A 19,191-nucleotide genomic window follows, 5' to 3' on the forward strand; every position below is an offset into this window, starting at 1 on the left:
TAGGTAGTGGTGTCAGGCCTCCCATTTCGATGGGTGCCCAAGTAGGCATATGCATGCTGAATGCCCAACGAGTAACTGGTTCTTGTTTGACATTCGAATGTCGAACGTCAAACGATAAACCGGCCCAAATTCACACCGGCTAGCTCACGACACGCGATGAGTGGAGGAAAGTTTTCATGCCCGTCTTTCATTTTTCGCTTTGATCATTAATTATTCACTTTCCTACTTACAACAACACGGGGCAGCAATGCAACCAGACCGCTCAATGTTTACATACGGAACAACTTAATATCTGCAAGGAAAAGGATACAATGACAAGAAAAGCGGATTTGTCTCGGACTCTGGTATTGTTCGATGTTTTATTTGTCGTTGTTAATTTCGAGTTTGACACTGATTACTACTACTTACAGGTACTTACAGGTCCTCTTCTGATTGTAGGCCTTTGCTGGCCTCTTTCATCAGATCTTCATACAACCTCCTGTTAACATTGCCTGTGCGCATGTATGTGGGGGTTGGTTCGTCATTGTCTAGCCCACCTTGTTGAGCTGTTAATTAATGGCTCCGCTTTTTTTTAACATCGGTCTCATTACTGTCACCATTACTACACAGTGATGAGACCGATGTTAAAAGCGGAGCCATTAACAGCTCAACAAGGTGGGCTAGTCAATGTCATAAGTAGTCTAGCTGATAATCTTTCCACTTATCATTATTATTCTTAGTTGGTTTATAAACAAACCGCCCTTGTGTGGTACTGACTGGTTGACTTATGGCTGGCCAAATCGTTTTAAAGGCACTGAACACTATAGGTAATTGTCAAAGACCAGTCTTCTTATCTTAGCCCCACTTGTGTGGCCAAGGCTAGCTGAATCCTAGCCAGCGTTGGATTGGACACACACGTGGGGCTACAGTCTTCTCACTTAACTTGATGTATCTCAACATATGCACAAAATAATAAACCTGTTGTATTTGAGCTCAATTGGTCGTTGACGTTGCGAGATGATAATGGAAGAAGAAAAAAACCTTGTCACACGAAGTTTTGTGCTTTTAGATGCTTGATTTCAAAAACCTCAAATTCTAAACTTGAGGTCTCGAAGTCAAATTCAAGGAAAATTACTTCTTTCTCGAAAACTGCATCACTTCAAAGAAAGGGAGCCGTATCTCACAATGTTTTATACTATCAACCTCTCCCCATTACTCGTTACCAAGTAAGGTTGTATGCTAATAATTTTTTTGAGTAATTACTGATAGTGTCCACTGCCGTTAACTGATAAAACAATTACAACACTTCTGCTCCAAATAAACAACATTCCCTGCTATTTTACAATTTTGTGTAGCAATTTTTACAGGCCTACCTGTTTTTACTTTGCATTTTTTTAAATGTTAAACGCTTGAGGCTGTGACGTTGCAGAAAAAGCCTTTGTTTTGTTAGAAAATGGATTATATTTTTAAAACAAAGAAGGGTTGTTTATAACCATAAAAAGAGTGACCGTTTACATATTTCAGCAGGGCCTTCATAATAAGGAATTGATTCAGACAGTGCACTGGGCTTTTGTTTTCCCCGTTGCAAAAGAAATTTAGCTGTGTACAAATTGTGTGCCTGACCAGGCTGTGTGGCTCTTTTGTAAACAAGGTCTATAAATGGCTTGCACTAAAAGCCCCATCGACCGCCATATTTTATGAAATGTGCTCGCATGCAAAGGCTATCATCAGCTGAGAAGAGTTTGTGCTCCACACGTCCTTTTTGCCATTGTTTGCCATAAAATATGGCATTCAATGATGGTTTAGTCAATCCATTTTTTTTATACACCCACACATACATTGTGAATGTAAATAAAAATTTTGTTTGTTTTTCTTGTGCACAGGAAACTAACAGTTGCATGCATTGTACTTTGTTTAATGTCAGCCTTGACTGACTCTCCATTCAATAATATGCATTGTTGAACACTTTCAGAATCTCAACTGTTGTTTATTTATCCATGGCATTTCCTCTAGTGCAATCTTTAGGTTGCAGTTTCGATGGATAACAGGGTTAAAGTACAGCGTATCCTTCAGATGAGATAACCTTGTTGTAATTATATCATGGGGACTATTCTTGGACGCACAAGCAGGAAGAAGGCAGAGCCATGCACACTGCTGGCAGTGGTGCCTGCATCTAAGGTATGGTAAGGTTCATTCCACTATCGTCTGAGACAAAAGAGGAACGAATCTCATAGTTCTCAAAATAATACTTAGCAAAAACAGGTTACCAGACAACATTCCATTGAGTTTACATTGTTGTGACTGATGCCTCATTTTTTGCCTGGCAAATAAACTTGCATTTTTTGTTGCTATTAAACAGCTTTGTGAAATTGGCCCGAGAATGGTGATGGTAAGCTCGGAATTTCATGGATAAGCAGAGCCATCATATTTGGCCTTTGAGTGTATGTGACACTCAGTTCAGGCAACATAGTCAAAGTTTACTTTCTTAACATTTGATGTCATTATTTTTCTGTTATCCCACAGGAACAAGAATTTCCCCAGATTAAGTCAACAGAAACAAACCCTCTTGTAACCAACAAAATGGCAGAAAGACCGAAAGAGAAGAATAATGAAAACGAGAAGGAGACGGATTCCAAGGAGGATGCGGTGAAACCCGATCATGGAGAAGAGAAAATCTCAAGAGTATCTCATGGGGCAATGATGACTCCTTCAGACCTTCCTGGAGGCAATGATGGTGTGAATGGAAAGAAAGACCCTGGGAAGAAGGTGGTGAGTTCAAGCGTAAAGGAACCAACGGATACCAAAAACGCTGGGAACGAGACAGAGATGGTTCAGCCAGGAAAGGATAAAATTGGTAATATTGTCGTTTTGATCGTTATTTTTAATTGTCATATCGTTTTGGTTATAACACCAAGGGACCCTCAAAAGTATCTCGACCGCCGTGAATATTGAAATCTCAGTTTGTTCATAAAGATAAATAAAATGTGATTTGAAATGTACAAATCGACAAACATATTGGCAAAAATATTATGTGCATTTATAAAAACAACAATTCTCTTCTGGAAGTTTCTTTCTTTTATAAACTACTTTCGGAAAGAATATATCATTGAGCTTAACATCAACTGACCTTTAGAAAACAATAAGATTCCCTTTCATCTTATTGTCTTTATAACAATAACTGATTAAGAAAATCTTCCTATTAGAGAGTAAACCAATAATTTCTGATTTTCGACCAAATCAATTTACCTTATTTATTTGTCTTTTAGCAAAAATAATTTGGGACAAGGATGGGGAAGATCCGGAAGTCATCTCAAAGGGAAGTTGTGAGGAGATAGAGCGACAGTGTCAGGCGGCGCAAGGAAGCATCGTGTATCCATCAACAGAATCTACCTCTTCAGGTTGGAGAGTCATTCGTCTCTTTGTTTCATCGACATTCCATGATTTTCAGAATGAGAGAGAAGTACTGGTGAAAAAGGTGAGCAGAAGTGTTTCTTCTCACGGTTTGTTGTTCTTGAAGAGCATTAGACTTGAGCTCTGGGCCCAATTTCATGGCTCTGCTTACCGCCAAACTCTGCGCTTACGATCACCATTCTTCACTTACACAGCTAGCACCAAATTTTTGCGCTAGCTGTTTATGAGTAGAATGCCTAGTAACTTGGAGTATGCACGCACTCATTTAAAATTTCCCTAATAACCCGTGAAATACGCTTGACGTAGGCGCAGAATTCCCTGCTTTGGCAAGCGCCAATTCGTTGCTTATGGTAAGCAGAGCCATGAAATTTTCCCCCGGATAGATGAGTGGCACTAAATGGATACTCTTCTTTATAATCGATCATGCAGGTTTTTCCAGAGCTGCGTGAGTTTTGCGAGTCACGCCACCTTCATTTGATCGAGTGTGACCTGAGATGGGGCGTACCTAAGGACTCAACCACCCGAACTGTCCTCACTACCTGTTTACAGGAAATAGATCGTTGCCATGGTGATGCAGATGGCCAAGGATTCTTCCTCAACATGCTCGGAGAAAGGTAAAGCTATAATCATGTCATTTTAACATCATTTTCCCTTAAAGTGGTCCGAAGGCAGTAGTGCCCAAATCTTGCCTAAATTTTCTAGAAATGAGGCAGGAGGAATAAAATGCACAAATTTCATCACATCAAATTTTTATTTGCAAGGTGGCAGGGTGACATAGCAGTTGTTTTTTGGAAAAATTTGCAGATGCTCACATGACTCCAAGAAAAAAATTGTTTTTGACCTTAACACTAGATACGGGTGGATGCCAGGGCAAAGCGACGTACCCCCCGACATAGCAGAGGAGTACCAGTGGGTACCGTACACCTCAATCACCCACATGGAGGTCCTTGTTGGAGGGTACCGATCCCTCAACCCAAACTCAGTTTACTTCCTGAGGGATCCTTCAGGATATCTGGAGAAGATCCCAGGCGAGGCGAGACAGTTCTTTGTGGAGCAGACCGAGATCGGAAAGGTTCAACTTAAGGTAAATGATGATAGCTAGAAGTGAAACTATTCTGTTAGGAGAACTTATTAAGTATTTTTGTCATTCAATCAATCAATCAATCAATCAATCTTTCATTTGTATAGCGTTTAAATCAAAAGTTTGCTCGAAGGCGCTGAGGCACAGAAGAAATAAAAAGTCATTGATGGTAGGCCTCCTGAAACAAGTGGGCTTTCAGAAGTGCCTTGAATGTGTTGAAGGATGTTGTGTCCCTGATGTGATTGGGAAGTTTATTCCAGAGTTTGGGTCCATATACCGAGAAGGCTCTATCGACAAAAGTGATGTGACTTGTTCTTGGCACTACAAAGTATGGTGAACAGGAGCTATTTGACCTAGTTATAAAACACCATTCAGCACCAAAGTTGCAGAATGTTCACGATCATAGAGGGGCAATGGACACTGTTTGTAATTACTCAAAATAATTGTTAGCATAAAAACTTACTTGGTAAGGAGTATTGAGACCTGTTGATATGAAAACATTGTGAGAAGCAGCTCCCTCCGAAGTAACAAGAGTTTTTGAGAAAGAACTAATTTCTCACCCAAATATTTGAATTAAATTCGAGACCTCACCTGAGGGTCTCTAATTTGAGGCATCTGAATAAAACACGGGACTTGTGTGACAACTGTGTTTTGTCTTCCAATATCCTTTCGCAACTTTGACGACCAATTGAGTCAAAATTTTCACAGGTTTGTTATTTTATGCATATGTTGGGATACACCAAGTGAGGTAGTGCCTTTAAATCGTTTCCGAGCAAGACATGAAACCTGCTTTTTATGAGTGTATGTATTGTTATGTAACAACAAACAAACTGATTGTGTACAGAACTGAAATGACACTACAGCAGTATTGACTTTATTGTATTTAATTATATGGGTAAACAGAAAATACATCAATGTTGATATGAAAGGCGGGGGGGGGGGGGGGGGGTTTCACCTCCAGATAACAAAATATTGTGTACTTTAAGTCTCAAAAGTTTCCTCACAACAAATGCATTTTTTTTTTTTTTTTTCCTGGAAGAAACTAAAAAAAAGTGGTTGGATCCATTTCTTTCTATACCATGTTGATTAAAAAAAAACTTAAATTTTGTCACAACTTTTCTCATAACATTTATTTATTGATGTTTTCCCTTTATGTCGATTCATTATATTTAAAAACCAAATTGGCACGTTGCTGAAATGACCTGGGTGCAATTTCATATAGCTGCTTAAGCACAAGATTAACTATTTTGTGCTTAGCAGAAATGAGAAGGATACCAGTCAGAAATTAAACACACGACATGGTAGTTTGACTGGTAACCTCATTCTGGTAAGCATAGTTTCGTTGTGCTACCGCTGTAACCAATTTCATAAAGCTGCTGGAACACAAGAAGATTTAAGCCACTCTCATCAACATTATGTTTACCACACTGAGGTTACCAGCCAAAATCGTTTTTTTTTTTTTTTAGCTGTTAATATGTTTAAAGTTGAAGTTTGTTTTTTACTGATTAGGAGATGAAAGTCAAATTACGAGAGAGATTTCCAGCACAAACTTTCATCTATCCATGTGAGTTTGACAGTATAGATGACGAGTCAAGGGTAAGCAGATGAGGGCTTTCAAATATATTTTTACAGAATAGTTAGACCATTGAAAATTACTCGTGTGCTACCAAAATACCCCTGTAGCATGCACTGCACTTGGTTGTCTCCAATTGAAGTTCCCAGTAATGGTTGCCTCGTTTGAAAAAGCCCAAGAAAAATAAATGCCAAGTAGGATTTGAAACTTTGCATGGTGGAGATAAGATATAGAAGAGTTTGCGGTAACACCATGTAATGACTATCTCTAATGAGTTGGGGTGGTTCTGAAAAGAACCGTCGAGTTAAACCAACGGTTCTTTTCAGAACCACCCCAACTCACTTAGAGATTGTTATTACATGGTGTTACCGCAAACTCTTCTATATATATAAAATAAATGCTGTTCTACCAAAGTGTTCCTTTTGCATGCTGTGTGGTTATTTGCCTCTGAGTTGGCTGTGTGAACATTTCCCTGCATGACCAGGGGCCAATTTCATAGAGCTGCTTAAGCAAAAAATGTGCTTAAGCACGAAAATAGCTCGCTTATTTTACACATGTTACTGACCAAAATTTCATGCCATATACATTGCTTATGACGAGTATTTAGCTGTTGTTTACTTAGCATAACAATTGAGTGGAGTCTTGGCCGGTAATCTGATTTTACTAAGCAATGAATTTTTTGCTTAAGCAAAATTTTTTTGCTTAAGAAGCTCTATGAAATTGACCCCAGGGCTCAATTTCATAGAGCTGCTTAAGCAGAAAACACTGCTTATTTAATTTTCTGCTTAGCAGAAATGAGCAGGATACCAGTCACAGTTGTACATGTAAAGCCTGATTCATACTTCATGCGAATGCGAAGCGAATTTGACGTCACAACCCTCCTTTCGCAGCGATATTCGCAAGTGAGTTGAGCAGAGTTGAACTGCTGCGAATTTTTTGTTGCGAAATTGTGACGTCAACATTCGTATCGCATTCGCATTCGCAGGAAGTATGAACCGGGCTTGACACAGTAGTTTAGCTAGTAACCTCAGTATGATAAGCATAATTTTGTTATGCTTAGCTACTTTTTGTGCTGAAGGGCTCAGATCTTAGGTTTCAAACATGTTATATCCAACTTTAATTTGGTTTTTAACTTTTACAACTTTCTGGGAATAGGTCAATCTGAAGGGTCTAGATGAATTTGGACAGAAAGTGCTAGAGTTCTTCAAGAGAGCGATTGAGATCAAGTATCCAGAAAGTGACGTCAAAGCGCAAACTCTAGAACAACTAGGTAGGTTAACATATAGAAGGCTTTTGGCCATTTTATTTCATTCCTTAAACAGGCATGTGAAAGTTCCTCTTTTCAGCTGATTTCCTCTTTTGGTGTTTTGATTTTCTTGCTACAAGACAAGCACTATTCCATACCTTGTTTACCTCATCAACAAACAATAGTTTGTATAATGTATATAAAGCATGCAAGTAAAAAACTTGCTAAGCACAGACAAATCTTGCTTAACAGAAACTGGTTTCCAGCCAGAATTCAATCTAGTTTACATTGTTGTAACTGGTACCCCACTCAATTTTTGCTTATAGCAAAGAAATTTGCTAAGCAGTATTTCCTGAAATTTGCCTCTGAAGACAACAAAACCTTTCATCAACTGACATTATTGGCCCTTTTAAATAAAAATTCTATAGAGCAAGACCAACACGATATATACATGGAGCAAAAGGGCAAACTAGTCTTTGGCCGAGACAAAGAAATCGGCAAAATGATGAGCTTTGCGAAGGGTCTACCGCCCCAGGATTCAACCGATGAAGTAGATAAAGAGCGCCACCACATGATCGTTGTAGCTGACCCAGGGGAAGGCAAGTCCAGTCTGATGGCACGGTTTGTCATGGAGGCCAAAAAGGTAAAGAAACAGGCTTTTATTTCCAAATTCTTTTTGAGTAATTTCTGGTACAATGACTTGCTTAGTCACAAGTTACCACTTAGGTTTGAATTCCTCAGACATTGAATATTACACAAATATTAGCACAAATGTAAAACAATTTTTCAAGTTGTACATGTAGGATATGATATTTATACAAGTACATTTACATTTTCCCCCACAGGCAGGTCTGACAGTGTTTTACCACTTTGTTGGCTGCACGGCGGAGTCCAATCGACCCTCGAGTATACTCCACAGACTAGGTGCGTATTTGAAATATCCATTTTAAATCCAGTAGACCAAAAATTGTTGTGAAGCGCCGCTGACAGAAAACTGCAAAGGCCATTCGTGAGGGTTTGAGCAGAGTGTTTTTAAGGTTGCTTCTGCATTTGTTGTCATCATTTGTTGGCACTAACATCTGTCAACCTTTTTCCCCATTCCAAAGTTGACAAACTAGAGGAGTTGTACCCAGACCTATGCAATACTGATGGGGATGAGACTGAAGACAATCGGAATTCGGGACCGAGGTTAACTTCAGATGAGAAGAAAGCCCAACTGCTGGGAGACTACATTAAGAGGCTTGGGCAGACTGACAAACAGCTTCTCCTGCTTGTGGATGCTGTTAACCAAGTAACATCATAATTCATTTTTTTAAATTTTCATTTTAGTCTGTTTCCGTGAACCTCTACTGTACTAAATTACCAAAATAATAAACCACAAGGGAAACTGCCTTGTGTCCTTTTAAAAGCAAGACACTTATGTAAAGGGAAGGTACACGTTTGGTAATTGTCAAAGACCAGTCTTCTAACTTTGTGTATCCCAATATAAGCATAAAATAACAAGCCTGTGAAAATTTGAGCTAAATTGGTCTTTGAAGTTGCGAGAAAATTATGAGAGAAAAAACACTCTTGTTGGATGAATTTGTGTGTTTTAAGATTGAGTAAAAGACTTCTGGCTAGAAGTCTTTTATTATTTTAGTGAGAAATTACCTCTTTCTCAAAATGTTTTATACTATAAACAGCTCTACAATGCTCGTTACCAAGCCAGTTTTTAATTCAATATTTGTTTTGAGTAATTACCAAACGTGTACCTTCCCTTTAACCATTGCTTTGTTCTTCCGATGGGACATAAAGCCGTTAGAGCCCATGTGTTGTGTAATGCATGTAAAAGAACCCAGTGCGCTTTAATCGAGAAGAGAAGGGGTTGGCCCCGGTGTTCCTGGCTGTGGCTGCTGTATGTGCCGAGCACCTTGTAAACCATTATAAGGTCACTTTGGTCTCAGAATTCATAACTTCAATAACCTATCTTTCTGTATACCAGTACTACATGTAAGCGACTCAAGGCGCTTGTTGGTACTGTATATAAGACTTTGATATTAATAATTACAAAGCTATGTTGGGATTATATAACAAAGAAACATTAACCATAATTTGGGTCGAGTCTGCGATCTGCATGAATTTACATGTCGATGCTCTACTTACTGAGATATCTAGCCCTATGTTTGCAGTCCTTAATGACTATGTACCCTGTGCCATCACATGCTACAAAAGAAACAGACTTCCTTTGGGCACAATTAGCACAACTTAGATCAGTGGAAGAAAACACTGAATTGTACATTTCATTGAGATTTCGCTGTAGTATCTTGCCTACCAGAAAGAGCCTTGGAATGTACAAGTTCATTCACTTTGTAAACAAATTCTGACTGACGCCCCCTGAATCGAGATATTGACTTAATTGAACAAGCATCGTTTTCTTTTTACTCCAAAACTACATCGTTATCCAAGTCATCTAAAGAAAACGATCGCTACCTCTGGCTCCCCGCATCCTTGGGCGGCAACATCCGCTGTGTGATGAGCACAACAAGAGAAGATCAAACCCTGGAGGAGCTGAAAGAGCACTGCCCTGAGGCAGCCGAGTTACCCCTGACAGCTCTCGATGATAGGGCTAGGGAAGAAATTATCACAAACTACTTTGGTCGATACAATAAGGTTGGTCAATATGACAAGGCAAACTGCAATTGATTTATAATTATTTTAAAACAGACGACCAATTGAGTTCAAATATTCACAGGTTTGTTTATTTTGTGCATATGTTGAGATACACCATACACCAAGTGAGAGGACTGGTCTTTGACAATTACATGTACCAAGGGTGTCCTGTGTCATTTAGCAGAAAATACTGGTTAATAAATTTCTTTGCCAAATTGAGTGGGGCAACGAGTCGTAACAATGTAAACTTTATGGAATGTTGGCTGGCAAGATTTTAGATGTGCTTAGCAGGTTTTGGGCTTACAGGCTTTATGAAATTAGGGGCCTACAATAACGCAATACAAAAACAAAAAACAAAAAAGGAATACATGGAAAATATGATGATCATATTATTTCAATGAGTGAAAAAAGGCCAAGACATCAAATGAGTTTTAAGCTGAGATTTAAGTGGGAAGAAATTCCACAAACGAGGAGCAGCTGATGTAGCTGCAAATGCCATGTCCCCCAAACTTCTTTTTGAACATGGCTCAAAAGTTAAGGGACTTTAAATGATCTATTACGCTATTGATCTTAACAGACTCTAGATCCAGAGCAACTGTCCCTCCTGACCCACTCTGAAGGAGCCAGGAATGCCCTGTGGCTGTCGCTGACCTGCGAGGAGCTGAGGGTCTTTGGAGTGTTCCAGGAGGTGACGACCCGCATCCGAGAGATGCCTGGCTCCTTGGATGGACTGATTGAAAGCATCCTCAACAGGTTGATCAGTGAGGATGAGACAGGGATGGTGGAGAAGGTAAGGCAGGGATTTGTTGTCTCCGTTTGAAACCGTAAATCGGTTTATTTCATATTTCACTTTTGTGAGATGCCTTTCAACATTGACTTAGCCAGCTGCAGGCCTGGTGCTTCACAGACACAACCTGTATGCATATTGTATGGGGTGGGGGACTGACCTGAAATATTAAAATGGGTAGAGAGCAACGATCAAGTTATCCCTGATGCAAATTTAACATCTATTAAAACAATTAATTTCCCCAGATGCTTCATTTCTTGGAGTGTTCTCGAGGCGGCCTGAAAGAAACGGAGCTGAAAGTTCTCTTGGGCGACTTGGATAGCGCCACACCTGCACCTGCTTTACACTGGGCCATGGTTCGACGCACACTCAAACCATTCCTGAGAAACTCTGCGACTCACGGTGACGTAGAACGATTACAGTTCTTTCATCTTGCCATTAACAAGGTAAATAATATCAAAGTTTAATATAGCGCATGTATCAACCAACAAGGTACTCAAGGCTCTTATTATACACATTTTTCAGCAAGATAGGTTATTGAAGTTATGAATTCTGAGACCCAACTATGTAGCACCTTTTAATTCAAGGGCATTCAGCAGCCACAGCCAGGTACTTATTTAAAAAACATCCACTCTGCATCTGCACAGTACACAGTCACTGCTATTGATACATAATGAATTCACCTCTACTGTACACAGTCAACACTCCTACTATCTGGCCATTCAATTTCATCCATCCCTTTTCAAAAACTCAACAGGCTGTTCAGAAGCATCTCACTCAAGATTACGACACAAAAAAACTGCGACACCGTCAGCTCGCCAACTACTATCAGTACCATTGCAATGACCTCACAGCGATAACCAATCAGCTCGCACGACAGCTCACCCTAGCCAAGGAAGGGCAGCGATTGGTGGATTACTTCCGCACTGACAAACGCAGCACGAGAGTAAACGCTTTGGAGAAATCAAGACTGTTGAAGGCAAGTTATTTTTTGACACTAAGAATTTTGAAATAAGAATGTTGGTTTGTTGGTGTCAATCTAATAAGTGCTTTTTCTTGACTGGGAAAGAACTTCAGACATTGGTAGCGTTTTACTTTTTAGGTGACTCAAACAGAAATACTGATAAAATATGTAGTCCGCTAACATCAGGGCAAGATTGCTCAGTTTTTGGAGGTAGGTTGGTACTACGAAGTTCAAATTTGGTCTGTTTTTATTTGTTCTACCCCAAAATATTTTTTTTATTTTTTTTTATATTTCAGGAATTTCGCTGCACCAACATGACACAATCCTCCTTCCCTGGCTGTACTAAATTCGCTTACTGCCAGTTCTGTGCAAATCAACGCAATCAGCAGGTACCCATCCCAATGTGGTCCAACAAGGATTGTTGTGCCATATGTGGAGGTCAGGTACAATTCCCTGGACCAAGAAATGCCACAGGTCAGATGATACTTTTATTATTAAGAATAAATTGTAAATAATAGTAAATTTGCAAAGGTTGTAATTTTTCAAACTTTATCTTTGTTCTTCTTTCAGCGTATTGGTGTATGTTTCACAAACCGAAATACCCTTCGTTTGGAGCAAAATACAACTGTTTCATCTGTCAGAAAGATATTCGGAACCCAAGAGGAACGCCACCACTAGCCTACCTTTGCAGCTGGTGTGACCCAGGGCACATGGAACGCTGCTGTAAAATTGTTCCTTAAAAACTTGAGTTTCGCTTAACCGCAATGCTGCATAACTGTGGACAGTTACCAGTGCAAAATAAAACAATTAATGACAAACAAGTTAACTACGAAGGTTACAAAAAAAGCACTGAAGTCTGAAGATATAGACTAAAAATGTAGCGTAAAATAGAAGCATTAAAAACAGTAGTATGTTTGCTACACAGATTTATTTTTACATTGCCTTTAGGGTCGTTGTACATGTATTAATTAAAACAAATTAAATGAGACAAAAATGTATTCCATGTTCATTCAGGTAAATAATGTAATTTAATAAATTTTAATGTATTCTTACATGAGCAAAAGTGCCTTTAAAATGCGTCAAAGAATATATCATTTGAAATGGTATCAATTTGGTATAAATTTTAGAAATCCTAATGCCAAATGGGGAAAAACAATGATGAAATATATATTTAGAAAAGCAATTATAATTTTGTATGAGGTTTTTAAATCAAAGAATAACTTTAAGATAAGATAAGGTTTAAAACAAGTTTTAAAAAGCCATTGGACCCTTTTGGTAAACAGTGTTGTCCAAGGCCCACACTTTGTGTACCACAACTTCTATATCAAATAACCAACCTTGGAAAGTTTAGGCTCAATCGGTCATTGGAGTCGGGAGAAAGCAACGGAAAAACCCACCCTTGTTTCCGCGCGTTTATGTGTTTAAAATAAATCTGTAATTCTCGTTCACGAGAGTTTATATTGTTTTGCTGTTTTCTCAAAAAGTAAAGCATTTCATGGAATAATATTTCAAGAGAAGTCTTTTAACCATTGCCTTCTGTAAACCCTGTAAGTTATTTGTAAATCTGTTAACGTTTTTTTTTTTCTGAACTGAAAGGGTCCAATGGCTTTAAGCTAATAGTATTAATCAAAGTGACTTTAAATTGTGACAATTTATACATGTGTTTGTAATATTAATTTACACATTTATTCAATTCAGAACTATCATTTTAGAGAATCGCTTTCAAACTAGTTCATTTCAACAATTATGAAGATGGCAGTTGGAGTTTAATTCAAAAATATTGTCTGAGATGGTGTGTTTTCTATGAATGTGTTTTCTGTATTGATTCTGTATAGACCTTTATCATGGTGCAGCCATCTTGAATTTCTCCCATTTATATCAATGTTACCAAACCGAGGCTGGAAGAAGAAAATAGTCTGGTTCCTATTTGCAAAATTATTATTAGCATGCATTCTTAATATTTGATACGAGGAACATTACCAAGATAGGGGCAGCATGATAAAGGTCTTTTGAGTGTTGATATGAAAACAAGACATTAGGGGGGGGGGGAGGGTTCAGACTTTGCATTTGCACTCTGGTTCATCAAAAAGATGAAGCCCCTCTCAGGCCTGAAATGTCATCTTTGAGAAGGCAAGGCCATTTTCACTTTCAAAAAAGAACATCCATTGGACAATCTTATAGTCTATTGGAAACATTTGAGGGGCAGCAAGGCATGAAATTCCAGGCCTGCCCTGTCCGAGAATCCCTTGAAATAATGCCTTTATTTTAGCATTTTCTGTTTTCTAAGGAAAAATGAATCATCGGACCCAGATAAACAATAATTGCTGTACTTAATAGGCATGATGCTAGAAAAAATCATTCACATTTTTATAGGTTTTACATGTTTATCAAATTATAATTGATATTTTAGCAGGGAAAGTGCAAATATTTTTATGACAAATTTGAACGGGTTTTTGTATTGAATAATTTGTAAATTGTGATAATCTTACTTTTTTGCCACTCAATTGAAAGTAATAAAAAGACAGAGACAGTTAAAATAAAAAAAATTATTGTTAGTTCATAAACCGTCATATCCCCTTATAAGCGATCCCTCTGCTGCAGCTTCCAAGGTTGTATCGTTATTTTGGCTGTATACATGTAGCTTGACACTGCAGTAAAAGGTTTCAATGGCTTCTGAATAACACCCAAAACAAATGGTAGAATGATAAAGTAACTGGTCTCGGGCCTATGGTCGCATGCAAACTTCAAGTCCTGTTATAAGGAAATATGTCCTGTGCAGGTCTGTTCGCTTCGTTTTGAGAGGGCAAGGGCACCAAGGCATTTTCTCCAGAGGTAAAGGGCACCCTATAAGGAAATTGTAAATTTGTACTGTTAGCATTTCAAGGGCAAACAACGAGGCAATGACCAGGGGGCATTGAAGCAATCGCCTTCATTGCCTTAGTGAAGTATCACGCCTGTGGTAATCCTTTGTTGGTCAACTCCTAGAGAATGTACCCCAGTAGGGGTAGTCTACCATAATCTGGACTGGGTGCGGCACGACCACACATCACTTGGGTTCATCAAAACAAAGCAGTTCCAAGACATGGCGTACCAATTTCCAAGACATGCTTTATCAAGTCCAAGACATGCTTTATCAATTCCAAGACATTCTGTATCAATTCCAAGACATTCTGTATCAATTCCAAGACATGCTGTATAAATTCCAAGACATGCTTTATCAATTCCTTTAGACAAAGTAGTTTCAAGTCATCCTGGTGGCTAAAGTTTCAGTTGATGGCAACTCCCAAGTTATAGAAATGTTTTTAAATTTGTCTGGATTTGTTTACAAGGCCCTATGTTGCAGCACTGGAGATTTAACTGTACAGCATTGAATCCATCAAAATCAAACCCTGGAGAAGGATTTTGGTGGAAACTTAAATGATTTACATGTTTACCTTCCTGGATGGTTTCAAAATATTCCGATCTTCAATTTGTGTCCGTTCTTTGCCTGAGGTATGATGTATTTCTCAAAGAGTCCAAATAGATCGGCTCTCAACTCGGGTATGTCGCACATCCTTCGGAATTTTACGTCCCTCCAGTTCCAGTCCAGGACGACGTAGCGAGTCCCGCTCAGATTGAGGGCCTCTTGCTGTAGGAGGGCAGCGATTCTGTTGGGCGTTCCAACCGCAAACTGAGTGCGGTTCTTGGCAAGGAAACTTGTCTGTTCCTGGATCTGCAAGGATGAACAATGAGTGAAAAGTTAAAACAAATCTACTTGTTTTTGTTTTTAATTGAAATGATGATATAGTCAAACAGTCAAAAGCCAATAGTCTGTTTTATTGTCACTTTGCATACATACAGTGCCATTCACTTTGGTTTTGCAGGTCTAAAAACATTCAAATTATAAAAATACAATACACACTAAAACCACATTGCACATGTCGGCTACACAATAACAAATAAAAAAAATTAAAAGCTGGGCCAAATTTCATGGCTCTGCTTACCGCCCAATTATGCGCTGACGATCTCGATTCTCCGCTTACGTGCGAATTTCTGCGCTAGCCTTGTAAGCGTAGAATGCCTAGTAACAGGGAGTACGCAGGCGCAGAAGCCAAAATTTGTTGCTAACCCGTGAAATACGCTTGCCGTAAGCACACAATTCCCTGCTTCCTTAAGCTGTAAGCAGAGCCATGAAATTGGGCCCTGATCTTTGTTACCTTCATGTGTTTTGAGAAGAGCTTTGCACTGACACACTGTTTGCCTTTGAAGTCGTTGGCGTCTCTGTTGACGTCGACGGCCCGCCTTGCCGAGGAACTAATGACCAGGAGGAGACATGTCTTGGTCTCTTTGGGCCTCTTGGCCTCGAGGTCTCTGCCCCAGCGTGGTACAGCAGTCTCCAAGTAAGAGGATAGGGGTAGGGAGGAGGCGTTGTGCTCAAGGAAGTCAGATTCTAAACGGAAAGGAATCATAACGAGTCTTATTATTAAGAAGAATGACGAAGGCTGTTTGGAAAATTCCAAAGGAAATCAATTTGAAGTATGCATATTTTTTTTTACTAATTTTGGTTTTATCCATATATACACCAAATTCAATTTAGCAGTGTACACTCTGTACTTTTCCCTTGCTCTGAGAAAAAAAATCAAAGGCGTATTATAACTCGGGTAGGATTTGAACCCATGACCTTTGCAATGTTTATTTTTAGGCAAACCAAAACTATCACTTGTTGACGTTTGCTAACTTCTAAATCTATGAGTTTGAAGTTACGCTATTAGCTCCACTCGTTTGGTGCAGGCTCCTACCCAACTTGCTATTTCCACAACATTACAAAGGAGGCTGTTGAGACAAGGTCGGCAGTACACAAGCCATGGGAACTTCACATAATACCAGCAGCAAGATGTCCACTTTTCTCACCTGCTAGTTGGAGATCTTCCAGTTCAAGAGGAGACAGCTTTTGCTTGAAATATCCATCCATCTTGGTCAAGACTTCCTTGGGTGTTGCAGGTTTGGGGGTGCTTTTCGATAAATACTCACTGATTTTTTGCTGTTTCACAGAGAAATAAATAATAATAAATAATAATAATAATATTTATTAAGCGCCTCACGCTAAACCAACCCTGAGGTGCTTTACAACAAAAAACATTCAAAGAGTAATAAGAGACAATCTACAAAAAGGGAACACTTAGGGTATACCCTTATAATTAAAATAGCTGTGTGGTAGGGCCTCCATACATAAAGTGAAAACAATAGAGAGCTGTTTTTACAAAGATTCAAAATAAAAAATACCAGTGGTTGTCACAAAAACAAACCAATACAAAATATAAAAAAATGCTAAAACACTCAAGCGAGACAGTGCTAAATACGAACTACATAGATTGACTAAAACTAAGTTGTCCAAAATAAATGTGACCAAGCATTTATACCATTGGTCCATTTGGTTGGTAAGTTGTTGGCAACAGCTAATTGTATTATCACAAAATGTTTGGCAATACTAAGCTTGGGCGATACCACGATATTATCGAATATCGCGATACTAATTTGGAAACGATTTCGATATCGGATCAATTAGGTTTTAATCGAAATATTGATATATCGTGATATATCGCGAGATCGATTAAGTATCGCGATATCGCGATGTACATGTTTTTCCTAGCTGAGACATCTTGCACCCCATAGGTTTGGAGTAAAACCAGAAGAATAGGTCATTAGAACACCTCTCTTATGCTATGACTGTCTCTTCTACAACTTTCATTGGGAGTTTGAAGACTGATGATGTCAAGTTTAATTAATCGCGATTCTTTCGAATATCGCGATATATTGTCGGCGATATATCGTGAATAAAATAAAATCGATATCGCCCAAGCTTAGGCAATACAATTAAGAGAGGAACATGTGCATTTTCAAAACATTATTAACAACAGATTTGTTGTTAAAGACACTGGACACTATTGGTATTTGTCAAACACCAGTCTTCTAACTTGGTATATCTCAACATATGCAGTAAATAACAAACCTGTGAAAATTTTAGCTTGATTGGTCGTCGGAGTTGCAAGATAACTATGAAAGAAAAAACACCCTTGTCACACGAAGTTGTGTGCTTTCAGATGCTTGATTTCGAAACCTCAAATTCTAAATCTGAGGTCTCGAAATCAAATTTGTAGAAAATTACTTCTTTCTCGAAAACTATGTCACTTCAGAGGGAGCCGTTTCTCACAATGTTTTATACTATCAACCTGTCTCCATTACTCGTTACCAAGTGAGGTTTTATGCTGATTTGCCCTGACCCTTTTCCATTCAGTGAGTAGCCAGAAGGAGCAGTAAGCTTGTCATTTCATTGGTCTCACCAGCTTTATTGTCACTTGGTCTATTCCTTCATGACGCTTTTCAGTTCAACACTGAACTAGCCAGCTGGTCCACTTGGAGAGAATTTGAACAGAGCGTTTTAACAGAACACTTGGTCAGTTTAAACAGGACACTGATCAGATGTGATGTCTGCCCTCAGACACACTTCTTACCTTTGTTCTTCTTTTCCTTTTACTGGATTTTTGGCCGCCTTCATTGTTTTCACTTTCAGCTTTCCTCTTTGTGTGTGACACTCCTCTTATCTCAGATTTACCAGCTTCGGTGAAAAGAAAAGAAAGTTCTGAACATGCTGAATAAAGTTCCGGGAAAGTTCCGTATGGCGCCACCACTTTTTCATTCGATATGAAATAATATAGTATCTAATTTACCTCAATGAGATATCCCTTTTTGTAAAAATGAGTGAAAAAGTGGTGGCGCCATACGGAAAGTTATCCAAATAACAGTAACACGCACACCATGATACACGGGTCCGTGATGTGCACACAGTGCACACACGTGTGACGACGTAACTACTCTGTCTAAAAAATGATAAATTTATAGTTAGTTTCGCCCGCCGTTTTCCGTGAAATGAAAAAAAAGCTACGTACCCAAATCGTCATTTTCGTCATTCTTAGAAGTGTCACTAGGGTCCAGCCACCATTCATCTCCCAAATCATCCCCCATTCTGGTCCTAAATATTAACCTAAAACGTCAATAAAATAACCACACAAGCACGTGTGAAAATGTGTACCAGAACGTTTGACCTCTGACCTCACACCAGCGCAGCGCCCTCTCGTGTTTTAGTTTAAAGGAGTAGACGTTACAAATTAATAATAACACATTGTTTGCTGCATTACTTTACAAAAATCATCACATAATCGGTACCAGGGAGATGTTTCCGTATAAATATTATAAAAAGGAGGGTCGTCAATTATATATTATGTACATCATATAGTTTTTACAAACTTGCATTTAAAATTAAACTGCTTTATCGTAATTTTATTATTTCTAACAACTATCCAGAGCCCCTCCATGCACATAAAACGAAGAGGTCTTTCACTTAAGCATCGAACAATCCCCTTCATCATCCATGCAGTATTTTACACAAGTGCAAAAAAACAAACAATTAAATGTGGATAGATATATTACCTTTAAGTTTTGACACCCGAGCCTCTGCCCCGCC

At 38.8% G+C, this 19,191-nt stretch overlaps 2 protein-coding genes across 5 annotated transcripts; one reads left to right on the top strand and one right to left on the bottom strand.

Moving 5' to 3' along the window:
• The first annotated feature begins 123 nt into the window (after nt 1-123).
• LOC139947176 (telomerase protein component 1-like) lies at nt 124-12,441 on the top strand. 4 transcript variants are annotated; one of them, XM_071945039.1, is made up of 17 exons: nt 124-410; nt 1,993-2,157; nt 2,503-2,833; nt 3,246-3,454; nt 3,820-4,004; nt 4,243-4,474; nt 5,981-6,067; nt 7,200-7,314; nt 7,719-7,933; nt 8,136-8,214; nt 8,397-8,581; nt 9,736-9,939; nt 10,517-10,729; nt 10,972-11,172; nt 11,484-11,705; nt 11,987-12,164; nt 12,261-12,441. In XM_071945039.1, the coding sequence occupies exons 2-17, from the start codon at nt 2,080-2,082 to the stop codon at nt 12,428-12,430; spliced, it is 2,904 nt and encodes a 967-aa protein (XP_071801140.1). In that variant the 5' UTR covers nt 124-410; nt 1,993-2,079; the 3' UTR covers nt 12,431-12,441. The 4 variants fall into 4 exon arrangements, with proteins under 4 accessions (XP_071801140.1, XP_071801141.1, XP_071801139.1 ...); XM_071945040.1 differs by having other exon boundaries at nt 124-344; XM_071945038.1 differs by lacking the exon at nt 1,993-2,157.
• A 1,889-nt stretch (nt 12,442-14,330) lies between these two features.
• Nucleotides 14,331-18,750, bottom strand: LOC139947178 (protein CMSS1-like). Its single transcript, XM_071945042.1, has 6 exons — nt 18,617-18,750; nt 18,182-18,285; nt 16,581-16,710; nt 15,887-16,119; nt 15,125-15,402; nt 14,331-14,363 (listed from the first exon to the last, which is right to left on the bottom strand). The coding sequence occupies exons 1-5, from the start codon at nt 18,690-18,692 to the stop codon at nt 15,139-15,141; spliced, it is 807 nt and encodes a 268-aa protein (XP_071801143.1). The 5' UTR covers nt 18,693-18,750; the 3' UTR covers nt 14,331-14,363; nt 15,125-15,138.
• Between the last annotated feature and the right edge of the window lie 441 nt (nt 18,751-19,191).

This window comes from Asterias amurensis, chromosome 14, assembly GCF_032118995.1.
Source record: "Asterias amurensis chromosome 14, ASM3211899v1".
Classification (NCBI taxonomy): domain Eukaryota; kingdom Metazoa; phylum Echinodermata; class Asteroidea; order Forcipulatida; family Asteriidae; genus Asterias; species Asterias amurensis.